Source organism: Synchiropus splendidus, chromosome 19, assembly GCF_027744825.2.
Source record: "Synchiropus splendidus isolate RoL2022-P1 chromosome 19, RoL_Sspl_1.0, whole genome shotgun sequence".
Lineage (NCBI taxonomy): Eukaryota > Metazoa > Chordata > Actinopteri > Syngnathiformes > Callionymidae > Synchiropus > Synchiropus splendidus.
This window is the reverse complement of record NC_071352.1, coordinates 16634562-16652423: the sequence shown is the minus strand read 5'-3', so window position 1 is coordinate 16652423 and position 17862 is coordinate 16634562. Positions and strand designations below refer to the sequence as shown.

At 49.2% G+C, this 17862-nt stretch overlaps 2 protein-coding genes across 2 annotated transcripts; both read right to left on the bottom strand.

The window, feature by feature from the left end:
• Positions 1–2260: 2260 nt before the first annotated feature.
• Positions 2261–6557, bottom strand: gfap (glial fibrillary acidic protein). The gene is made up of 9 exons (XM_053851070.1): positions 5867–6557; positions 5007–5067; positions 4830–4925; positions 4602–4763; positions 4392–4517; positions 4103–4323; positions 3992–4035; positions 3784–3866; positions 2261–3676 (listed from the first exon to the last, which is right to left on the bottom strand). The coding sequence occupies exons 1-9, from the start codon at positions 6376–6378 to the stop codon at positions 3635–3637; spliced, it is 1347 nt and encodes a 448-aa protein (XP_053707045.1). The 5' UTR covers positions 6379–6557; the 3' UTR covers positions 2261–3634.
• A 1248-nt stretch (positions 6558–7805) lies between these two features.
• On the bottom strand, positions 7806–17722 carry map3k3 (mitogen-activated protein kinase kinase kinase 3). The gene is made up of 18 exons (XM_053851017.1): positions 16876–17722; positions 15151–15199; positions 14871–14992; positions 14396–14436; positions 14238–14337; positions 14062–14166; positions 13802–13922; positions 13147–13280; positions 12960–13033; positions 12325–12392; positions 12054–12149; positions 11322–11483; positions 11095–11243; positions 10900–11031; positions 10703–10832; positions 10462–10642; positions 10165–10389; positions 7806–7993 (listed from the first exon to the last, which is right to left on the bottom strand). The coding sequence occupies exons 2-18, from the start codon at positions 15152–15154 to the stop codon at positions 7951–7953; spliced, it is 1887 nt and encodes a 628-aa protein (XP_053706992.1). The 5' UTR covers positions 15155–15199; positions 16876–17722; the 3' UTR covers positions 7806–7950.
• Between the last annotated feature and the right edge of the window lie 140 nt (positions 17723–17862).

Here is a 17862-nt window from a genome sequence, read left to right as displayed (position 1 = left end):
AAAACGTCTTATTCTGAAAGCCTCAGCTTCATTGTGAAGCTACCAGCTTGACCACTGGCTGACACTGACAGAGAGCAGACCCTCATCAGTCTCCTCTGTTTCACTCCACATCACAGGTCTGAAAATAGCAGCATCCTCCCTCCACAGCTGCCATCACACTTCACGACTTTTATATTTATCTATTGTCCCGATAACAAGGCTCATGTGGCACCCCGCGCTCCTGTGATGGGGTGCCATCCGCACGGTGGCGAAATATGGCCTTGAAAACTGACGAACCGTGACAATAACACCAAGCAGACCTGCGCTATTGTGGCTTGTTCACTTTTGCAGTGGAACATTGGTGGTGAGTGAGGGCAGCGAAGAGGAGCATGATGGCAGTGACGGTGTTTAACTCCCAAAACAGACACAAGTCGAGCACATATCCAAAGAATGCGCCAATTAAAAGCTGAAACCAAAACAGCGGCGAAGTCAGGTGCTTCAGACTTCTTCTTTACAGCACCTTGCTGTCAAACAGACGACTTCCAGACCCGGGGTGAGCGCTACACAACATCTTACGAGTCCAACTGACTCCTTTCAGTGCAGTGAACGAGGCTGTCTGAGGCCCAATCTCAGCGTTTCCTCGTCCACAGCAGGAGCAACGGAGGTCTGGCAGCCGGTCGAGACAGAGCACAGGCGCTTTCGACACTTCAATGTCACTTGGACTCATACAACGTTGTCTTAGTAGCTCAAGAGTTCTTAAATCAGCTCGGAACGCTGCAGTCCTCATTCTCTGTCCTGGCTTCGCCTAAATTGCAGGAAGAACATCTCATCTGCTGTGACTGATGAGCTTCTCCACGCTTGAGGACGAGTGGAAAGGAGAAGAAGGAAAGAGAACCTGAGTCATGACGACTTATCTTAGCCTGCTCTTCTAGCATTTCCAGTCCACTTTACAATGGTAACTTGTAGAGTTTGTTATTGAAACAACAGATCATCCATTTCATCCAGTGCCAGCTGGTGTGTCGACATGTGCGGCTTGAGTACAGTGTTTATCTGTTTTGTCCAGCTCTTATCGGAAGAACAGAGGGTCTCGGGTCGGGAGTCGAGCCTGAGCTGAAGGAATTCCAGTCCGATAACAGTCTCCGACCCTCAAGTGTTCCACGGCAACTGGGAAGTGATTCCCTTCAAAGTTTGTTGTCTCTCGACTGCAAACTTGAAAAGGTAGCTCATTCCGGGATTCTGATTTCAATCGCGGGTTCTATGATGCAGCCTGATGAAGGATTACCGCTGAGATCACTTTGTCTGTCAGTGTCACATTCTTGTCTTACTTGACCTTACCACCGTTGGAGTCATTGCGAGGCATGTGGGCTCGCCGCGGCTAATTTTGGCATCATGGCGACAGAACACAGAGCAAACACCTCGTCCAGAGCCTGTGGAGCTGACGGCACAATGATCTCTGAACACCTTCTCCTGACACAGAAGCACCTCTTACTGTGGAGCAAGTGGAAAAATAAGGCTATTGGTGGCGGGAAGGGAGTGATCCTCAGAAGTGTTGGAAGCTAGAGTTACCTTTGGAGTCACACATCTGACTTTCAACAGGCTCATCCCCTCACCAGTTGGGTGAGGAACACCACACAGATGTCCAGAAGGCAGGCTAACCTCCACGTTCTCCAGATGTGGAGGAGTAGCTGTTCTACTTCGAGTCTCTCCTGAATGACTAAGCATCTATCTGTCTTCGGACTTTGGTCTTTCAGTCGCTACTTTAAGTTTAAACGCTACCGAGACATTCGTTCATCCACAAGTAAAGCCTGGAAAACATCTGCTCCTCGTCGGGGCTGAATCTCTGACACACTGCGAGTCTGGTTGACAGTGAGAATCAGATAGACAACTGAAAATCTGTAAAAGTGAAGTGTGGGGGAGAGGATGAGCAGCAGGTGGTGAAGCTGAGCGGGAGAATCACAGCGTCGCCGTGGCGACTAAAAGCCACTCTCTCATTAGTGACGGTGAGGTTTCAGGCAGCAGACTCGGAGGGATTACAGTCATCTGTTCCCTCTCCTCCTCTGAACACACTGTTCAGTAAATATGTTTGTAAGATGACGATTCTGATTTCCTCTCATATTCTCCAGAGCTTTCATACATTTTCAATACCATTATTTTATATATTCCTATTAATATTAGGATTTTAAATGGAATATTAGCAGAACAATTTGAACATGTTCTTCAAATGTCCCATGAAGACTGCATCATCAACATTCTTCACCACAGAAATAATCCAAGCAATGAGTCCAGGTCAGTCAAGATTTAATCCAATCGGCAGAGAACAGGTTAAGTCGAATAGCACCGGAGAGATTCATCACTCAAATTCACGCTCCTCCATCAAACACAGGTCTCCATCTCCTTTCATCCTATTTTAACTCGGACAGACTTCCTCGCGACACTCCTTCACCACTTCTCACGAACATACAGTATAGCGACGTACCGACTACACACCACATCAGAGACACGTACAACACATCACATTGATTTAAATCATGGAAACCATTTGTCCTTCACATCAGTTTCAGAACACTATGATAGCAGAACATGTCAGACGTCACATGGCACTTCTTGTTTTCAAAAAAAAAATCCTCTGCCAACACTAGTATTTTGGTTGACAAAAATAAAGTCAACACAAAGTTACTTACATTTCTAGAGTTAAAATGTCAGTTTATTTAGTTAGTTCTCATGGCAGCACCTCCGGAACAAAACGGGTCGTCCCAACTTTAGGTCCCAACTTAAATCAAATAACCAGTTTCATATATCAAGCAAGCACCATGATACAGACTCCAGCTGTGACTCCAACCGCAACGGGCCAAAAGGTCAAACGCTGGTGGCAGGCCAAGTCCCCGGGTCCTCTTTACCACGGGATATGAGTCAAAAGACAGATCAGTCCACATGTTAGATTGTTGAGAGTCGACCACTGTGTTTAGTGTCATTACATGTTGATTCATGTCACTTAAGACATTCTGGTTTTCCTCTTTAAGCACAAACATAAATACACTTCCCGTCCTTAAACGCCTCGCACCTTCAGCGTGTCAAGTTCACCATGTCGAGATGTGACGGGCCATATAAAAGGACTCAGCTGGCTTGGATGTGGCTGCGCGCCCCACGTTTGACACCTGCGACTGAAGGTTCTTATTGTAGGCCATATATTTTTTACGTTTTCACACTGGTGTGTGACAGCAGTTAGGCCCAACCTTTGTCAGCCAGGTCATGTCATGTCACTAACTAAATTCAGTGATTCATTATCGTGCAATATCTACCAACGTGCAACACATAACGAAAATCTGAATTTCTCTCTCTCATTACAGAATAAAAAAAACAAACACTGCACTAAAGTTATCTTGGCTGCTATACAGATTATTCCAGTAAAAGGTTAATCTTTTGGTGTGACAGAAATGGTAGTCTGGTGCTGGTCAGATGGTTTTATGACTTAGAATGCATGTGTTGAAATGTAGCTGCTGTGTTTCTTATAGATTAGGATAATAACAGTTGCATCTACATAACTCTAATTCTAGAACCAGAGCTCAGTCTTCTGGTGACCGTGTTACTATAGTCAGCGTTGGTATGACTCAAGTTGACGTTATCATCAGATTATCAGCGAGAAATAGTCCAGAGATTACGGGAGATCTTTGTGCTCGGTGGTGGACTCCTTGATGATCTATAAATGAAAGTGTTAAATGTTAAACGAACTCACACGAGTGTGTTGATAACGGTGAAATACTGCACCCTACTGGCGGCCTGAGGCTGGTGCATTGTAGAGTTTACCTCTCCGTCTCTGGTCTCCACTGTTCGGACCAGGATGCTTCTCTTCACGTGAGCTTCCGCAGTTCTAGTGTCCAGATTAGTGTCTGAAATTGAAACACAGAAATTCCTTACATGTGATGTAGACCTCATTGTGTTGTCATCCTGGAAATACATGTCCTTTATGTATAAGAGCTCTGTGTTACTGATGCGGCACGAACATACTACAGACCTCGGATCTGCAGATTGGAGAAGCTCTGGACTGGAATTGTGATCCTGGCACAAGAAAACACATCAGCGGCAGGTTCTTGTAACCAATCTTTCCATCACAGACGCCACTCACCGGCTCTCTTCTCCTTCGAGCAGCTTCCTGTAGGTGGCGATCTCAATGTCCAGGGCCAGTTTCACATTGAGCAGGTCCTGGTACTCCTGCAGGTGTCGAGCCATCTCCTCCTTCAGTGCCTGGATCTCCTCCTCCAGACGGCCGATGTTGTCCTGGTAGCCAGCCGTCTCCAAAGTGAAGCGGTCCTCCATCTCTCGCAGCTGACGCTCCAGAGACTCATTCTGCAGCAGGCCACCGCTTTAACACCAGCTGAAGAACGTTGAACACTCCTCATCATGAGAGAACTTACGGTTCCTCGCAGGGAGTCCAAATCGCAGTTGAGCACCTGGATCTGACGGCGATATTCGTTGGCTTCCTGCTTGGCCTGACGGAGAGCTTCTGCGTTACGAGTGGCCGAATCCGTCAGGTCTGCAAACTGTCCAAACACCAGAGCATTGATGATCACTGGCATCACGACTCAAATCAGTATCTTCAAGGTGGACCCATGAGCAGCTCTGACCTTGGATCGGTACCACTCCTCAGTCTCCTGCATGTTTGATGACGCCACGTTCTCATACTGGACACGGATCTCTCTGAGAGCCGCCGTCAGGTCCGGTTTGGAAACATCCATGTCCACGTGGACCTGCTGAGCCATGATCTGCTCCTGCAGCTCCCGCCGCTCCTGAGAAGCTCTCAGCTAACTCCACCACGTGATGGCACAGATATTCCCGTCGTTGTTTCTCCTTACCTCCTCGTGAATTCTCTTCAGGAAATCGAGCTCATCCTGCAAAGCTTCAATCTTCCTCTCTAGCTGGACCCGACTGAGAGCCGCCTCGTCCACATCCTGCTCGGACCAGAATCACATCAATACAAGCGGTTTTTTAGAACATTATTCAATCCACTCCAATAAAACTGATGGAACAACCTGTCTGAAGGTCTTCAAGTTGTTCTCTGCTTCCTGCCGCTGCCCAGTCTCCTCCTGCAGCCTGGTGAAAAATCACACAAAATCACTCAGACCAGAATGAGAAGCCCTCACTACAAAACCGTCACATCTCACACATGTTCTATTCCAGGGATACCTGATCCAGAGAGGTGCAATATGGGGGGTTATTTTTACTATAGATGAGTGGTGAATGATACATCTCGGTTGCTTGTGTTGCTGTCGCAGACACAGACCCCCAAACCCACGTTCTAATCACCGATGAGGTGGTCACTTCTTGCCTTGCGTGTCACGTTTACACTAATCGAATCACAGATTCCTGTCACGCGTGAGTGGATCAGGGGTTTTCCGTACAGGAGAACATCTGCCAGGCTCCCTGCACCATTGTGCTTCCCTCATTCCTCTGCACTGACTCAATAGTGGTGGGGGGGGATCAACTTTGTAAAGAGGGGATCCAGGGATAAAGCTGGACGGAACACAGGGTGGCACATTCCAACGGGTCCGATCTGCATATAAATACATCTTTTTGTGCATTCAAAAACAGAAAAGGACGAAACAGAACCAGCTCAATTCAATAAAAACAGCGGACGGTATGAAGTTATCACAAGAGTTGGACAAGGTAAGGAGCAGGATGTCGGGAGAGCATGGTTCAGCTAGCGTCTGTTTGATGTCATTCTGAATTCAGCCCACGAAACATAATGGCGCACTCCACTCTGCAGAGAAAGACTTGAACGTTGCCTGTGAACTGCACGAATCACTGGAGCAAAGTTGATCCACTAACACTGCAGTAAACACTGCTCGATGCCTCCAGATTTAGCACTGCACCATGATCCCTCCACTCCTACCTCTGCTTGAGCGTGATCACGTCGGCCGCCAGGTTGTCCCTCTCGATCTCCAGACGGGCCTTGCCGTTGGTGAGGCCGTCCACCTGCCTGCGTAGCTCCCTGAGTTCCTCCTGGTAGACGTCACCCAGACGGCTGGGCTCCCTGCCCTTCAGCTGGTTCAGCTCGGCCACCAAGACCTTGTTCTGCTGCTCTAGCATGCGGACCTTCTCGATGAAACTGGCAAAGCGGTCGTTCAGGCCCATCATCTCCATCTTCTCGTTGGTGCGCATCTCTTTAAAGTGGGCCTTTATAATGGAGTCAGCTGTGAAGTCCAGACGGTCCACTGGGCTCCCCGTTAGCAGGGTCATGTTGGATGAGACCCGAGACGCCGGGCTGGAGAGGGTGAAGCTGCGAGGGGTGCCATGCCAGGAGAGGCGACTGGAAGACAAACTTCCCACTCTGGCTGCAGGACTGCTGGAACTGTGAGGCCCAAAGCGCTTCCTGTATGAAGACTGGACTCTCTGGCTCTCCATGATGTGGACTGGATCTTGCTAGGGATTCAAATCAGGCTTTTATAGGAGCAGACAACACCCCCCTGAAAAGTCCACAGCGGAGGGGCCACAGGGTGGGGCCGCACAGAGGGAGGGTGGCAGCCGTGAAAGACACAAAAAGCGGGCGAACGAAACATTAACATGAAGCTCAGTAAGCTGTGTGCCAGGAATTGTCCGTGCTCGTCCACTCAACTACAAATGTCTCCCGACTGCCTCCCTCTCCCTCCTTCCGCGGCCCACACTCTCACTTTCTTTCTGTTCCAGCTGAATGAGAAAAGGAATGTGTGTGTGACAGAGCCTGGGCACACACCAACCCTGACCACACATGCACAGACAGACAGAGGACAGACAGGAACGCAGGGATGAAACAAAGGGGGAAATCAGTATCTCAAACTCCATTAGTTCTGAACAATAACTGAACTGAAAAAGTTCTTCACTCTACACGAAGAGGTCGCTCTACTCCAAGTCTCAGGGTTTCACCAGGCAATCTACAGTCCAGTTAAAAGCACATCCAGGTGAATAGTCGATGCTGAAAAGCCACTTCCAGAACCTGACATGAACTCCAGGAGGAGCAACTGACGCAGCGGCACTTGTTACCGTGGCAACCAACCCGGGTCAGCCGTGTCGCCACACTTGAAATGATCTTTTCAGCTTGTTCTTTTGAAGAAAGTGTTTCAGCGTGAGACTTGAGATTTTGATTTTAGTATTGAAACTCTGGTTCCCGGTCTCATCTTTAAAATCCTGCTCCTCCAGCACCACTCTCTGGCTCAGACTCAACATTTAACAACATAAAACACATAATAGACTTCACTCTCACTGGGCTGTTAAGTCTCCAGGACCAGGTCCGAGTCCGAGTGAATGAACCTCCCGTGATTTTATGAGCCGCCTCTGTTTGGTCAACAAGAACAGGTCGACGTCGACTAGAATCCTAACTGAGTTGGTTAATGAAGGTGAACTTGTGACTTGAAGGCCTTCATCTGGAGGATTCATGGAGCAGTTACGTCACAGAGACGACAGTAAATGTGTCGGGCTGCGGGATGTTTCCGACCTGCGTGGTTGTTGCCTCAGATATGGTCACTGAGGTAATGTGCCAGACAGATGAAACATCCAGAGGAGGAGAAGAGGAGCCAGCGAACTCTCCGCAGTGCTGCTGGAAATACCGCCGGGCCAAAAAGCCGATTCATTTGTTCGACATCAGGAGTCCGGCTGAAAAGTCGGGGTGTTAATGGCGCTGGACTCATCTCAGGCCAAGCAAACATGGCAACACAGTGCACCAGTGAGTGTGGAACACCACCAACGAGGAGGTCGACAAAAGCAGCTGAAAAATAAAACCACGACTGCCAACCATGGAAGGAAAAAAGAAGCTATCAGTCATCAAATGTCTCTACTGCTGCATTTTCACTGCCACAGAGCCATTGACTTGTTTGTGTCGTGTCTGGCACCATAAGACGAAGAGTAAAACGGTGAATTAGCGCCAACATCTGGATGTCAAACTACATACCTGGCGATAAATCAGCCAGGAGGGGAACAAGCGGGTCTGGCAGAAGCCCTCAGTCAGCAACATGACTCAGCAGGTGAGGTCAACAGCCACGTGGTACTGGAACAGGTAAGAAGGCCACGTCAGCAGGAATGCCAGGGGCCAAATGTACAGCAACAACAACAGTCAACAGAACAATGCGCATTAATTTCTCCTTTCCTGAAAACATTTGTTCACGAGAATGGACGAGAATACGATTTACTTCAGCGCTAATTTGTTATACAGTTACGAATGATCAGAACCATCTGGGCAGACATGTTTGAGCGTCTGTCCTCTGTTATCACGAATACAGACAGAACATTAACCGTGTATTGGAGTGATATACGCTTGGCAAGTTTCAATGATAAAACGTTCTCAACGTTAACCGCAGAAACAGGGTGCGAACACCAACATTTTAAGATCATGCCCCAGCACACCTGCTGACTCACTGCCCTCCGCTGACTCGGCGCATGATTCTCGCGCCGCCTAGCTTAAAACACCGTCGCAAAATCGGTACTAGCCACCACTATTAGAACCATAGGTGCATTTCCTGGATGTTTAACAACATTCGTGTTTCTGATAAATAACTTAGAACTCACCCGGGAGCGAAAAAAAAAGAGCTAGAACGGTTAGCTTCATGTTAGCGGGGTAGTCGATGACGTACTCGAGTAATTACAGCAACATCGTTCATACCACTTTGATATGGCACTTATTTACACTGAATGAATGAAAAACAACCTCCCCCGTCCACAAATGGGCGCGTTACCGTTCTACCCGTCAGTTCAGGTTAAATCGTTACTGGTAGAAAACCCATGAACTGAGGAGTTATCGCTGCAGGATCAAAGATGAAAGGGTCTCTTGTGTAAAGCCAGGCTCAGTGTCCACTCCTTCCTGTCTCTGCCTCCTGTCATCCCTCATGAGAACTGAGACCCGGGGTCAAAACAGGAGCATCAATCAAGGCGCTTCGACAATAAAGCCCCAGTGTTCACACAAAGACAACACAACTCCATTAGACACAGGATTTCATGTATTTGTTTGGAGCGAAGGGCAGATGAACACCAGGACCAACTTGAGACTTGTTACTCTTTCTTCCAAAAGAACTCGTACGAGAGACGCTGCACTGCAAGTCCCGTCACGGTTACACAATCCTACAGAAATCTATAACTAGATTCCTTTGTCTGCCCCGGGGCTCAGGCGAGGAATTCACCCACGGTTTTAGATTAGCTGCCTTTAACTCGAGAGATCAATTTGAAAACGAAAATATCAAGAATATAACTGATACAGGGCCCAGAAAAATCTTTAGGAGGTGTAACTCAGCATCATCGTAGGACGTTCATGAAATAAAAGGGCATTTTGGCGAACCCCGGGGAAAACAAAGTCGTCTTCAGGGTCGAATCTGCGAACCCCACAGCTAAGAACAACGATGAAATCTCCTGAAGAACACACGCTCGCATTAGTTCAGCTGCTTTCATTATAAAGTTGAACACGGTCGTCGAGACATTTTACAGTTCATAGTAAAGCACAGGAAAGAGGACCAGCCATCCACAGTTCCATCATCTATATCTTCCGCAAAACCAGTTGCTCATTTCAAATCTTCAGATTTGTCTGAATATAAAAAATAAATCTGCTTTTTAAAAACGGTTCAAACACAACAGCGTTCACATTAGAAACAAAGGGAAGGTACAAAATCACGGACGAGAACTTTCGGACTTCAACCCTGGGCTGCACAATGTGTTGGTGTTTTCTTTTAGCATATAAACGCTAATGCTGCTATGAGCTAGGAAACGGAGAGATAACAGAGCTAAGACAACATATTTATCACAAAATCATTTACTAATGGATTAGCAACTAACAACTAAAGCTTCAGCGTAGCTAACTAGAGCATTACTCAGCATATGTGGCGTGCTAGCTTTTGTTAAGTGCTGTTAAAACAGAAGGGCTATCTGACATGCTAAAGTTAGCATGGGCCTACGCCAACATTGCGGATGGCTAAAGTGCTAACATTTAGCTCCAAAGACATGAGAACACGGCTAGCGGTGTCGCCAGAGTTGACACTGTGCAGCCCGAGTTGAGGTCTGAACTGAATTCATCATCAAATGAATCAATATAAAAATAGATTTTTGTTTTTCTTGTGAATCGACCAAAATAGACAGTGAAAAATACTGTTGTTCTGAGAAGAGTGACTTTTAAGAAAAGGCGAAGGAACAGGAAAGAACCAAGCGGGAATCAAGTCCGGACCATGGAGAGCTCACAGCATGATTTGGGAGAAGGGGTGTCTGAGCAGCTCCTCGGCACTCGGCCGGCGTTTGGCCTCCACGAAGATGCGGAGGATGAAATCCCGCGCCAGCTCGGAAGTCCACGTGGGCAGCGGCGGGTCGGTGGGCTGAGTGGCGATCTTGAATATGGCTGCCATGGCCTCATACTCGGCCCATGGAGGTTTTTCTGTCAGCATCTCCACCACGGTGCAGCCCAGACTCCTGCAACAGGTCAGAGGTCGGTCCACCCAGTCTCTCAAACCCAGCAAGAGAGAGTCGCGCTGCAGCTCTCACCAGACATCGGCCTTCCTGCCGTAGCCCTCTCCGCTGATCACCTCCGGGCTCATCCAGTAGGGGGTACCGGTCACCGAGCGGATCCCGGCGGTGCCCGACATGCAGATGGTCTGTAGCCTCTTGCTGGCTCCGAAATCTCCAAGCTTGACGTTCCCTTCAGAATCACGCAGGATGTTGGCGCCTGAGCGTCAAGCACCCGTGAGTCGGACATCAAACACATGGGTTAATCTGAGAGTCGGACCTTTGATGTCCCGGTGCACGATCATGTTGCTGTGCAGGTACGTCATCCCCTGCAGAATCTGCCTGGTGTACTTCCGCGTCACGTTTTCCGTCAGAGCTCCGTAGGCCTTCAGCTGGTCCTTGACTGAGCCCTGATGGAGTGGACTCACAGGTCACTAGCAGGTCGCGTGTCTGCTTGTCTCCAGCGTCCAGACTCACCCCCGGCATGAACTCCATGAAGATGGAGAGGGTCCTCTCACCGCGGTCCCGCAGGCAGCCGTAATACTGAACAATGCGCTCGTGGCGGAGGTTCTTCAGCAGCTGGATCTCACACTCCAGCGCGCTCACCTCCTGCCAGGTCACGCACTCGTCAACAGAGCAGGTCATTGCCAACACACTTGTCCTTGTAGTCACCTTGCTGGTCTCGGGGCTCTCTGGGTCGTACTGGACTTGTTTCGCAGCCAGCTCCCTGCCGGTGTCCACGTCGTAGCACAGGTAGACTTGTCCGAAGGCCCCCTGGCCCAGAAGCTTCCCCCGCCGCCAGGTCACCGGAGCGCTGGGCGCTAAAACAGCCGGGACCGTTTCAGCTCAGCACCACAAGACTCACAAGACTCGTTCCTCCGCTGGTCGGCGTGACTCACACTTGTGGGCGACGGGTCGGTCCTGCGGCCGCAGTTGTACCTGCACGTCCAGCAGCTGCCAGCTGCCCAGACTGTCCTCGCTGCCGTTCAGCGAGCGGCACGACGGCACCAGCGTGAAGAGGTTCCCCTGCGGGCGGCGGATCCTCGGGAAGGTTCGCCGCCCTGCCGCGAGGCGAGGGAAGTGGGTTGTATTAATACTGAGGTCACTTCACTCCTTCATCTGTCTCCTTGCTCTCCTTTCTGCTTTAAGCTTTCCTTAACTCCCCCCATTCCTTTCTTCTCTCTCAACTTTACACCTCCTTCTGGTCCTTCCTTTCTTACACGTGTCGATCCTCCTTTTGCATGCCCTGCACTCTCGTCCCCACGTTCCTTTTTCCCCATTATTTCCCTTGCTTTACACCATTCCTTTCATTTTGTCTCTTTAATGAACCCCTCCATTCGACACCTCCACCTCTCACTTTATTTACTTTTCCTTCCCTCCTCACTCTTTTTCATTCCTTTCCATCGGACTGTCAGTGTTCCTTTCTTTATTCCTTTGTGTCTCTGTTGTCTCCCTAGCTCTTCCTCACCCCCCTCAGCCCCACCCATCATTCTCTCTCCTGCTCTTTCTTTTCCTCCATTCTTTTCCAATCCAGCACAAATGTTTGTGCTGGATTGTGCTGGCAGGTCTAATGCCTCAATTCACAAACAGACAGTAATCATGCAGACCTACAAGGATGAGGAGCCTCTAACCTTCACCGAGGTCCTTGTGGTGCAGGGAGACGTGATACCTGCGAGGATAAGTCCCTCCTTTCCCCACTAAACGGCTGCTCGCGTGATTTTCCCGGTCTACAGGAGGAGGTCGGAAGTCAGTGTTGGGTCACCACATGTCAGCCACTTCTGAGTCTGAGATGATGGTGATCATGTTTCCACAGGAAGGTTCTGGGACCATCCCATCTGAGACTGATCTGTGGCCGGGGAAAGGGCGGTGAGGACTGATCGTTGGTTGAAATAAAAGAAGAACCTGAGAGGTCCTGGCGGTTGTCCGGGAAACTCTTCACTCTGTGCATCCGAGTCTTCCTCGTGGATGGGCTGAGAGGTGGATGGGAGGAAAGAGGAGGAGGAGAGGGAGAATAAAGAGGGATGGGGAAATGATGAGAGGAGGGAGGAAGGTCGAACATAGGCGTTTAGAGAGAGGGGAGACGAAGGAGGAGAAGAATAAGAGAAAGGGTGGGGAGAGGAAAGATTAAGTAGGAAACAGATGAAAAGGGGAAACAGTGAAATGAATGCATTTTTATTTATTTGGATCCCACATCGAACACGCATCCATTTGATTTCCAGAGTCCCATAAGTAAAGAATGAAAGGAGAAAGAAGAACAGAAGAGGGGAGAGCAGAGACAAGGTGAAAGACAAAAGATGACAAAAAGGAGGGAGAGACAGAGAGGAAGAACCAAAAATGTGTGAGAGAAAGGAGAGAGAAGGAAAAGATGGAAGGGGCGAAGGAGACGAAAGAGAAGAAGAGAGATGTGAAAGTAGAAGAGAGGAAGAATAAAAGGAGCGGCAGGAAAGAAAACACTTTTGAATATTTCAGTAAAGGTACAAAGGTTCAAACACACACCCACAAGCACACACACACAGGAAGTGGAAAAGTCTCCTCACCTGTCTGAGCCCGCGTCCAGCGACTGGCAGCTCCCAGAGACGAGGTTGTCGGTGCTCCGCCAGGGATCCAGCAGCTGCAGCGACAAAACAACGCGTGAGGAATTTTTCCACCGTCACAAACTGAAGACGGCGACGGGGAGAGGGCGTCACAGATCTCTGCGGCTGACAGGCGGCGGCGCTCACTCACACACGGGTCGCTGGTCTCCGGGATGAACTCGCCCTCGCTGTTGACGCTGGTGTAGGAGCCCTGGCGGGCGATTCTCTGCTGGCGCTCTGGCACGTAGCCGGGAGGCGGCGAGCTGCGGCCCGTGTTCTGAGAGCCTGGCAGTGAGTTACAGTGAGAGTCACATGACAACGCAACATGGAGGAAATGCTCTGTGATGACGGATCAATCGATAAAGATTTAAAAATGACTTTTTTGTCGCTGTCTGACAGACAAGATTAGATGCTATACTAAATATGAAAACAATAGCAACACCCAAAATAAATACAATAAAATATTACAATTAAAATAATGCAGTTATTAGTAATTACTATTGAAAACAATTTGATTAAAAACAGAATATACATAGCTTTGATCATAAATTAATACAAAAAATATGATAATTATAATTCGCTATTTAGGTGTGTTTAAATATTGATAGGGAAAATAATGAAATGAAAAAAATGAAAATCACATTATTGACGTATTAAAATTAGCAGAAAAAAAGAAGAAAACATTTCGTTACCATTGAAACTTTTCTAGAGGTCATTATTATATGACAAATGTATTTATAGTTGCAATCCCGCTCTCTAAAGTGACTCAACTCATTAAAATGACGCTCCCCTTGGGTGACAGTTACCTGTCGACAGGTGGCGCCCCCTAGGTTCGGAGGGCGGGTACTGCGTGCTGATGTCACCGGTCGACTGTGAGGGCTTGATCCTAACCTGCCTACACGGAGGGTGCTGTGCCGGGGGAGGGGCCTGGAGGAGGACAGGAGAGGAGGGGAGGAAGGTTTCACAACAGGCGAAAGAGGAAGCATCTTTTCACAACAGTGACACAAGGTTTTAGTGCAAGATTCTCTGGTCTGTCCGGGACCAAGCGGCCGAGTGTGTGTCTGACCTGGGGAGTGAGCAGCAGGATTCTGATGCTCTTCATGCTGGCACTTCGGTCCAGCAGGTCCACAGCCTTGTCCAGATCGTCCTGGTGTCTCAGAGGGATGGAGAGCTGCGCACACACACACGCGCACACACACACACTGTTACTTTGTCTCTCCAGCACACCAACACACACCTCACCTCATTGTTCATGTAGTTGAGCTCCAGCTGCTGACCGAACACAGATAGCACTTTCTGCTGGATCTCCTCCAACTGCAGCGGCCGAGGAAACGCCAGGATTCTACACACAGAGACGCGTAACACACGAGCAAACACACAAAGAGCGGCACCACGCTCACCTCCGCTCCCCTGAAAACTCAAACTTGACCCGGATGTTGTCCTGTAACACAACACGGAGTCAAGACGTCGTGGGAGCTCTGATGTTTATTGTTCATCTGTCCTTCATCCCCTTTTCACTGTATGGTTCCCTCCTTTCCTGCCTCTTGTCCCGTCTTACCTTCCACTTGCTGTTCACTAGATCCTCCCCACCTTCCCTCCTTCCTATCCTATGACCTCCCTTCTGACTTTCCTTCCTTGATTCTTTCCTAAACTCCCTCCTTCTTTCCTTTCATTGGACCATTCTCCCTCGTTTCCTCTTCACTTCTCCCTCCATCTATCCTTCTCTATTCCCCTCCTCGTTCATTTCCTTCCTACCTCACTTCCTAAGCCTCCCACCTCACTCTTCACTTTGTCTCAATCATTCTTCATCCCTCCTTGGTTCCTTCATTCAACTGTGTCGTCTGAGTCCACCTGTCTTCTGGAGCTGTGACTCACCTGTCGGCTGACCGGCGCCGGCATCTTGGGTTTGCTGCAGTCGTACGGCAAGACTGGCTGTCGCCGAGTCATCTGCAACGCCACCAGGTCCTTCATTATGGAGTGAAGCGCCTGGCGGTCGTCTGCAGAAGAGAAGGAGTCGTGAGAGAGCGGCAGGTTCTGACTCGGCCAGGAGAAACATTCCGCTCGTGCGGTTTGGACAGAGATCAGATGAGAGACCTGCAGAGTCTCTGACTTCAGCAAGTGTGTGTTTGTGTGGACCAGTCAGAGCAGGACTCACTCATGGTGGTGGAGGCTCCTGGACTAGAGGCCAGCGGTCAGACGGTCACCTGGGCGTGGAAACAGACATCAAACATTAGACTGGAGGACAGTTCCTGATGCTCACAGTTCTCCACGAGGTGGCGCTCTATCACTTGCTTCACATAACTGGAGACCCAAGTTAAGGCACCGACTCTGTGTATTGTGAGAAGACCTCGAACATGAGCCAACACGTGGTTACATAACGGCTGCAACACAGTAAAAGTCTGGTTCTCATGGTGAGAAAGTTCCACATGTGGAAATGTCTGCAACCGAATCTGCGCCGGCAGCCGTGGCCCTGGCACTCCTGGTGTTTTCACAGGCGCCTGCTGTCCTGCTGAAGGTCCGGCAGGTCTCTGCTGTGTGAAGGCAAGCTGAGCGGCGCAGAACTAGGCTCGGCGGTTACAGTGAAAAACAAACAAAACAACAAATCTGAAATGAATCAGCGACCTGCAAACACTTTGCTAACTTGTAGCGCATTACTTAGCATCAAAGCTACATTGACGTGAAGCGCACTTCCTGCTAACGATTTGGGTGATGCCAATGACTCATGGGAGAGCGATGAATTATCGGACTGATGCTTGTGTATCTCTGCATCATCACCAATCATCTGAGACTGTTGCAGTGCATCATAAGACTCATTCACAAAAGGCTTAAGAAAATGAAGACGGCGGCCATTTGCGATGACAATAAGGGCTGGATTTGGACCGCGGGCCTGGACTTTGACAGGCCAACGCTGAGGCAATATTGCTTCAGTGATGCTGCTGATTCTTCCGTTTGTGTTTGATGGACACAGAACTGCTGACTCTGGGCGCGCAGCAGCAAGTCGTGGGTTCGGAGGACTCTGGGTAATAATCACCCGCAGGAATGCCCGGCACGTCCGTCCACGGTCGGACCAGCGTCGACACTTCCGCCACTCTCATGTTGCAAACATACACTGGGTCTCTGAGTCCTGGGCTTCACCTCAGGGCAGCGCGGGCGTGCAGGACCAGAGCGAGCGAGCGCTGGTTTTAATCAGCTCCTCAGCAGAATGACGGGAATGTGGAGAGTCCAGTCCCGTCAGCTGTGCCCCTCCACTCTGTTTAGTCTGACAGCGTATTCCCACTCCTGCTTCGCGGCTCATGTTTCTGCTCTGACCGCCAGATTTACATTCTGCAGACCAGACAGTTGCAGGTCTGACCCTGGTCACCCTCATGCTCAGCCTCATCACAACCTTCAACCCCCTACCCTGCCGTGAATCCCTCGCAATGTAAGAACAACAATAATAATAATAATAATATTAATAATAATAATGGTTGTGCTTCCAATAGACTTAATGATTGCATATTTAGCAACTTTAATCTCCAAGTTAAATACAATCTCAAAACTAATATTTTCTCTTTTAATACTGTTTCATTACACTAACATATATATTCACGAAAAGAAAGAAAACATTAAAAATAGATACATTTGATTAATTGAACATGATTTTTGCCTTATTATATTTCATTTTAATATCTTATTGTTTTTCCGGGGAAAAAAACCCCACAATTCCTTTATTATGAAATATAACACACTTGTTCAAACAATGAATCGAACTGTATTGAAAATGACAATAAATCTTCATGAACTCCATAAATGGCAAATAAATAGGTGAAATGACGTCATCTTATCTGCGTCGTCTGTTTTCCCGCGCCACTTGACGTGGTCACGTGATCCAAACACTCACCTGGATCGGCTCGTTATCCGCCGGTGCTGTGCCATGAGTGTCCTCAGTCGAACCGACACCCCAGGTCTCCATGGCGGGAATCGGAACCCTCCTCCTCCCCCCGCCCCCGTTCTTCAGGTAACCGGGTTCTCGATGTCACGGAACAGTTCTTTACTCTTTCCCGGGTTCCGATTTAAAAAAAAAAAAAATCACATCACATTCATGTGACAAAAAGTTCCGATGAAATCCAGGAGTTTGGACGGGACCATATCTTTAACCCCGTCCTGGAGGAGTTGGACTCAGGCGACGTCCAAAAGCGGCCCAGGAAGAGACCATGGTTCTGGTCCGGTTCCCGGGAGACGGACCGACCCGAGTTCCGTCACAGTCCAGCGGCGCCGATGATCGACCAAACAGTAACGAAACAGTCGAAGTCTAGCTCGACCACACGCGTGAACCCACCAGAGTGTAGTTGCACGGGGTCACGGAATATGACAACGATCACAGCGTAAACCGAATTCAGCCTGGCGACCGACCGAGTTTGACTTCGGAGCAACTTCGGGCATCTTCGCTACTCTTTGTCCGTTCAGAGGCAAAAAAATGTCCCGACTCGACTGAAAAGTGAAAGTTTGGGTTTGAACCCGCAGAAGCACGGAACGTCCCCGAACCTCAGCGGAGTCGAACTTCCTGACTGCAACAACAAACAAACCGGAACCAGCTTCTCAGTCTTCCGAACAACCCGGAAGCGGAGTTCCGAAAACCTGCGTCCTGGTCGCTGACATTTCGACATGGGCCACGGCCCAATTGTCCAGAACGCCTTCCGAATCGCAGGGAAAGTTCCGTCTCGGCTCGGGGACGCGCTCAGCAGAACAGAAAGTCCCGGGGGCGCGCGCGAGCTCAGCACAGGGGCGGAGTCAGTGTGATGATTGGTGCGTTCGCTGACAGGCGAACAGTTCCCGCCACAGCTCAGGGAAACACGACAACAGACGCTGAAGAGGACACAGTCGTTTC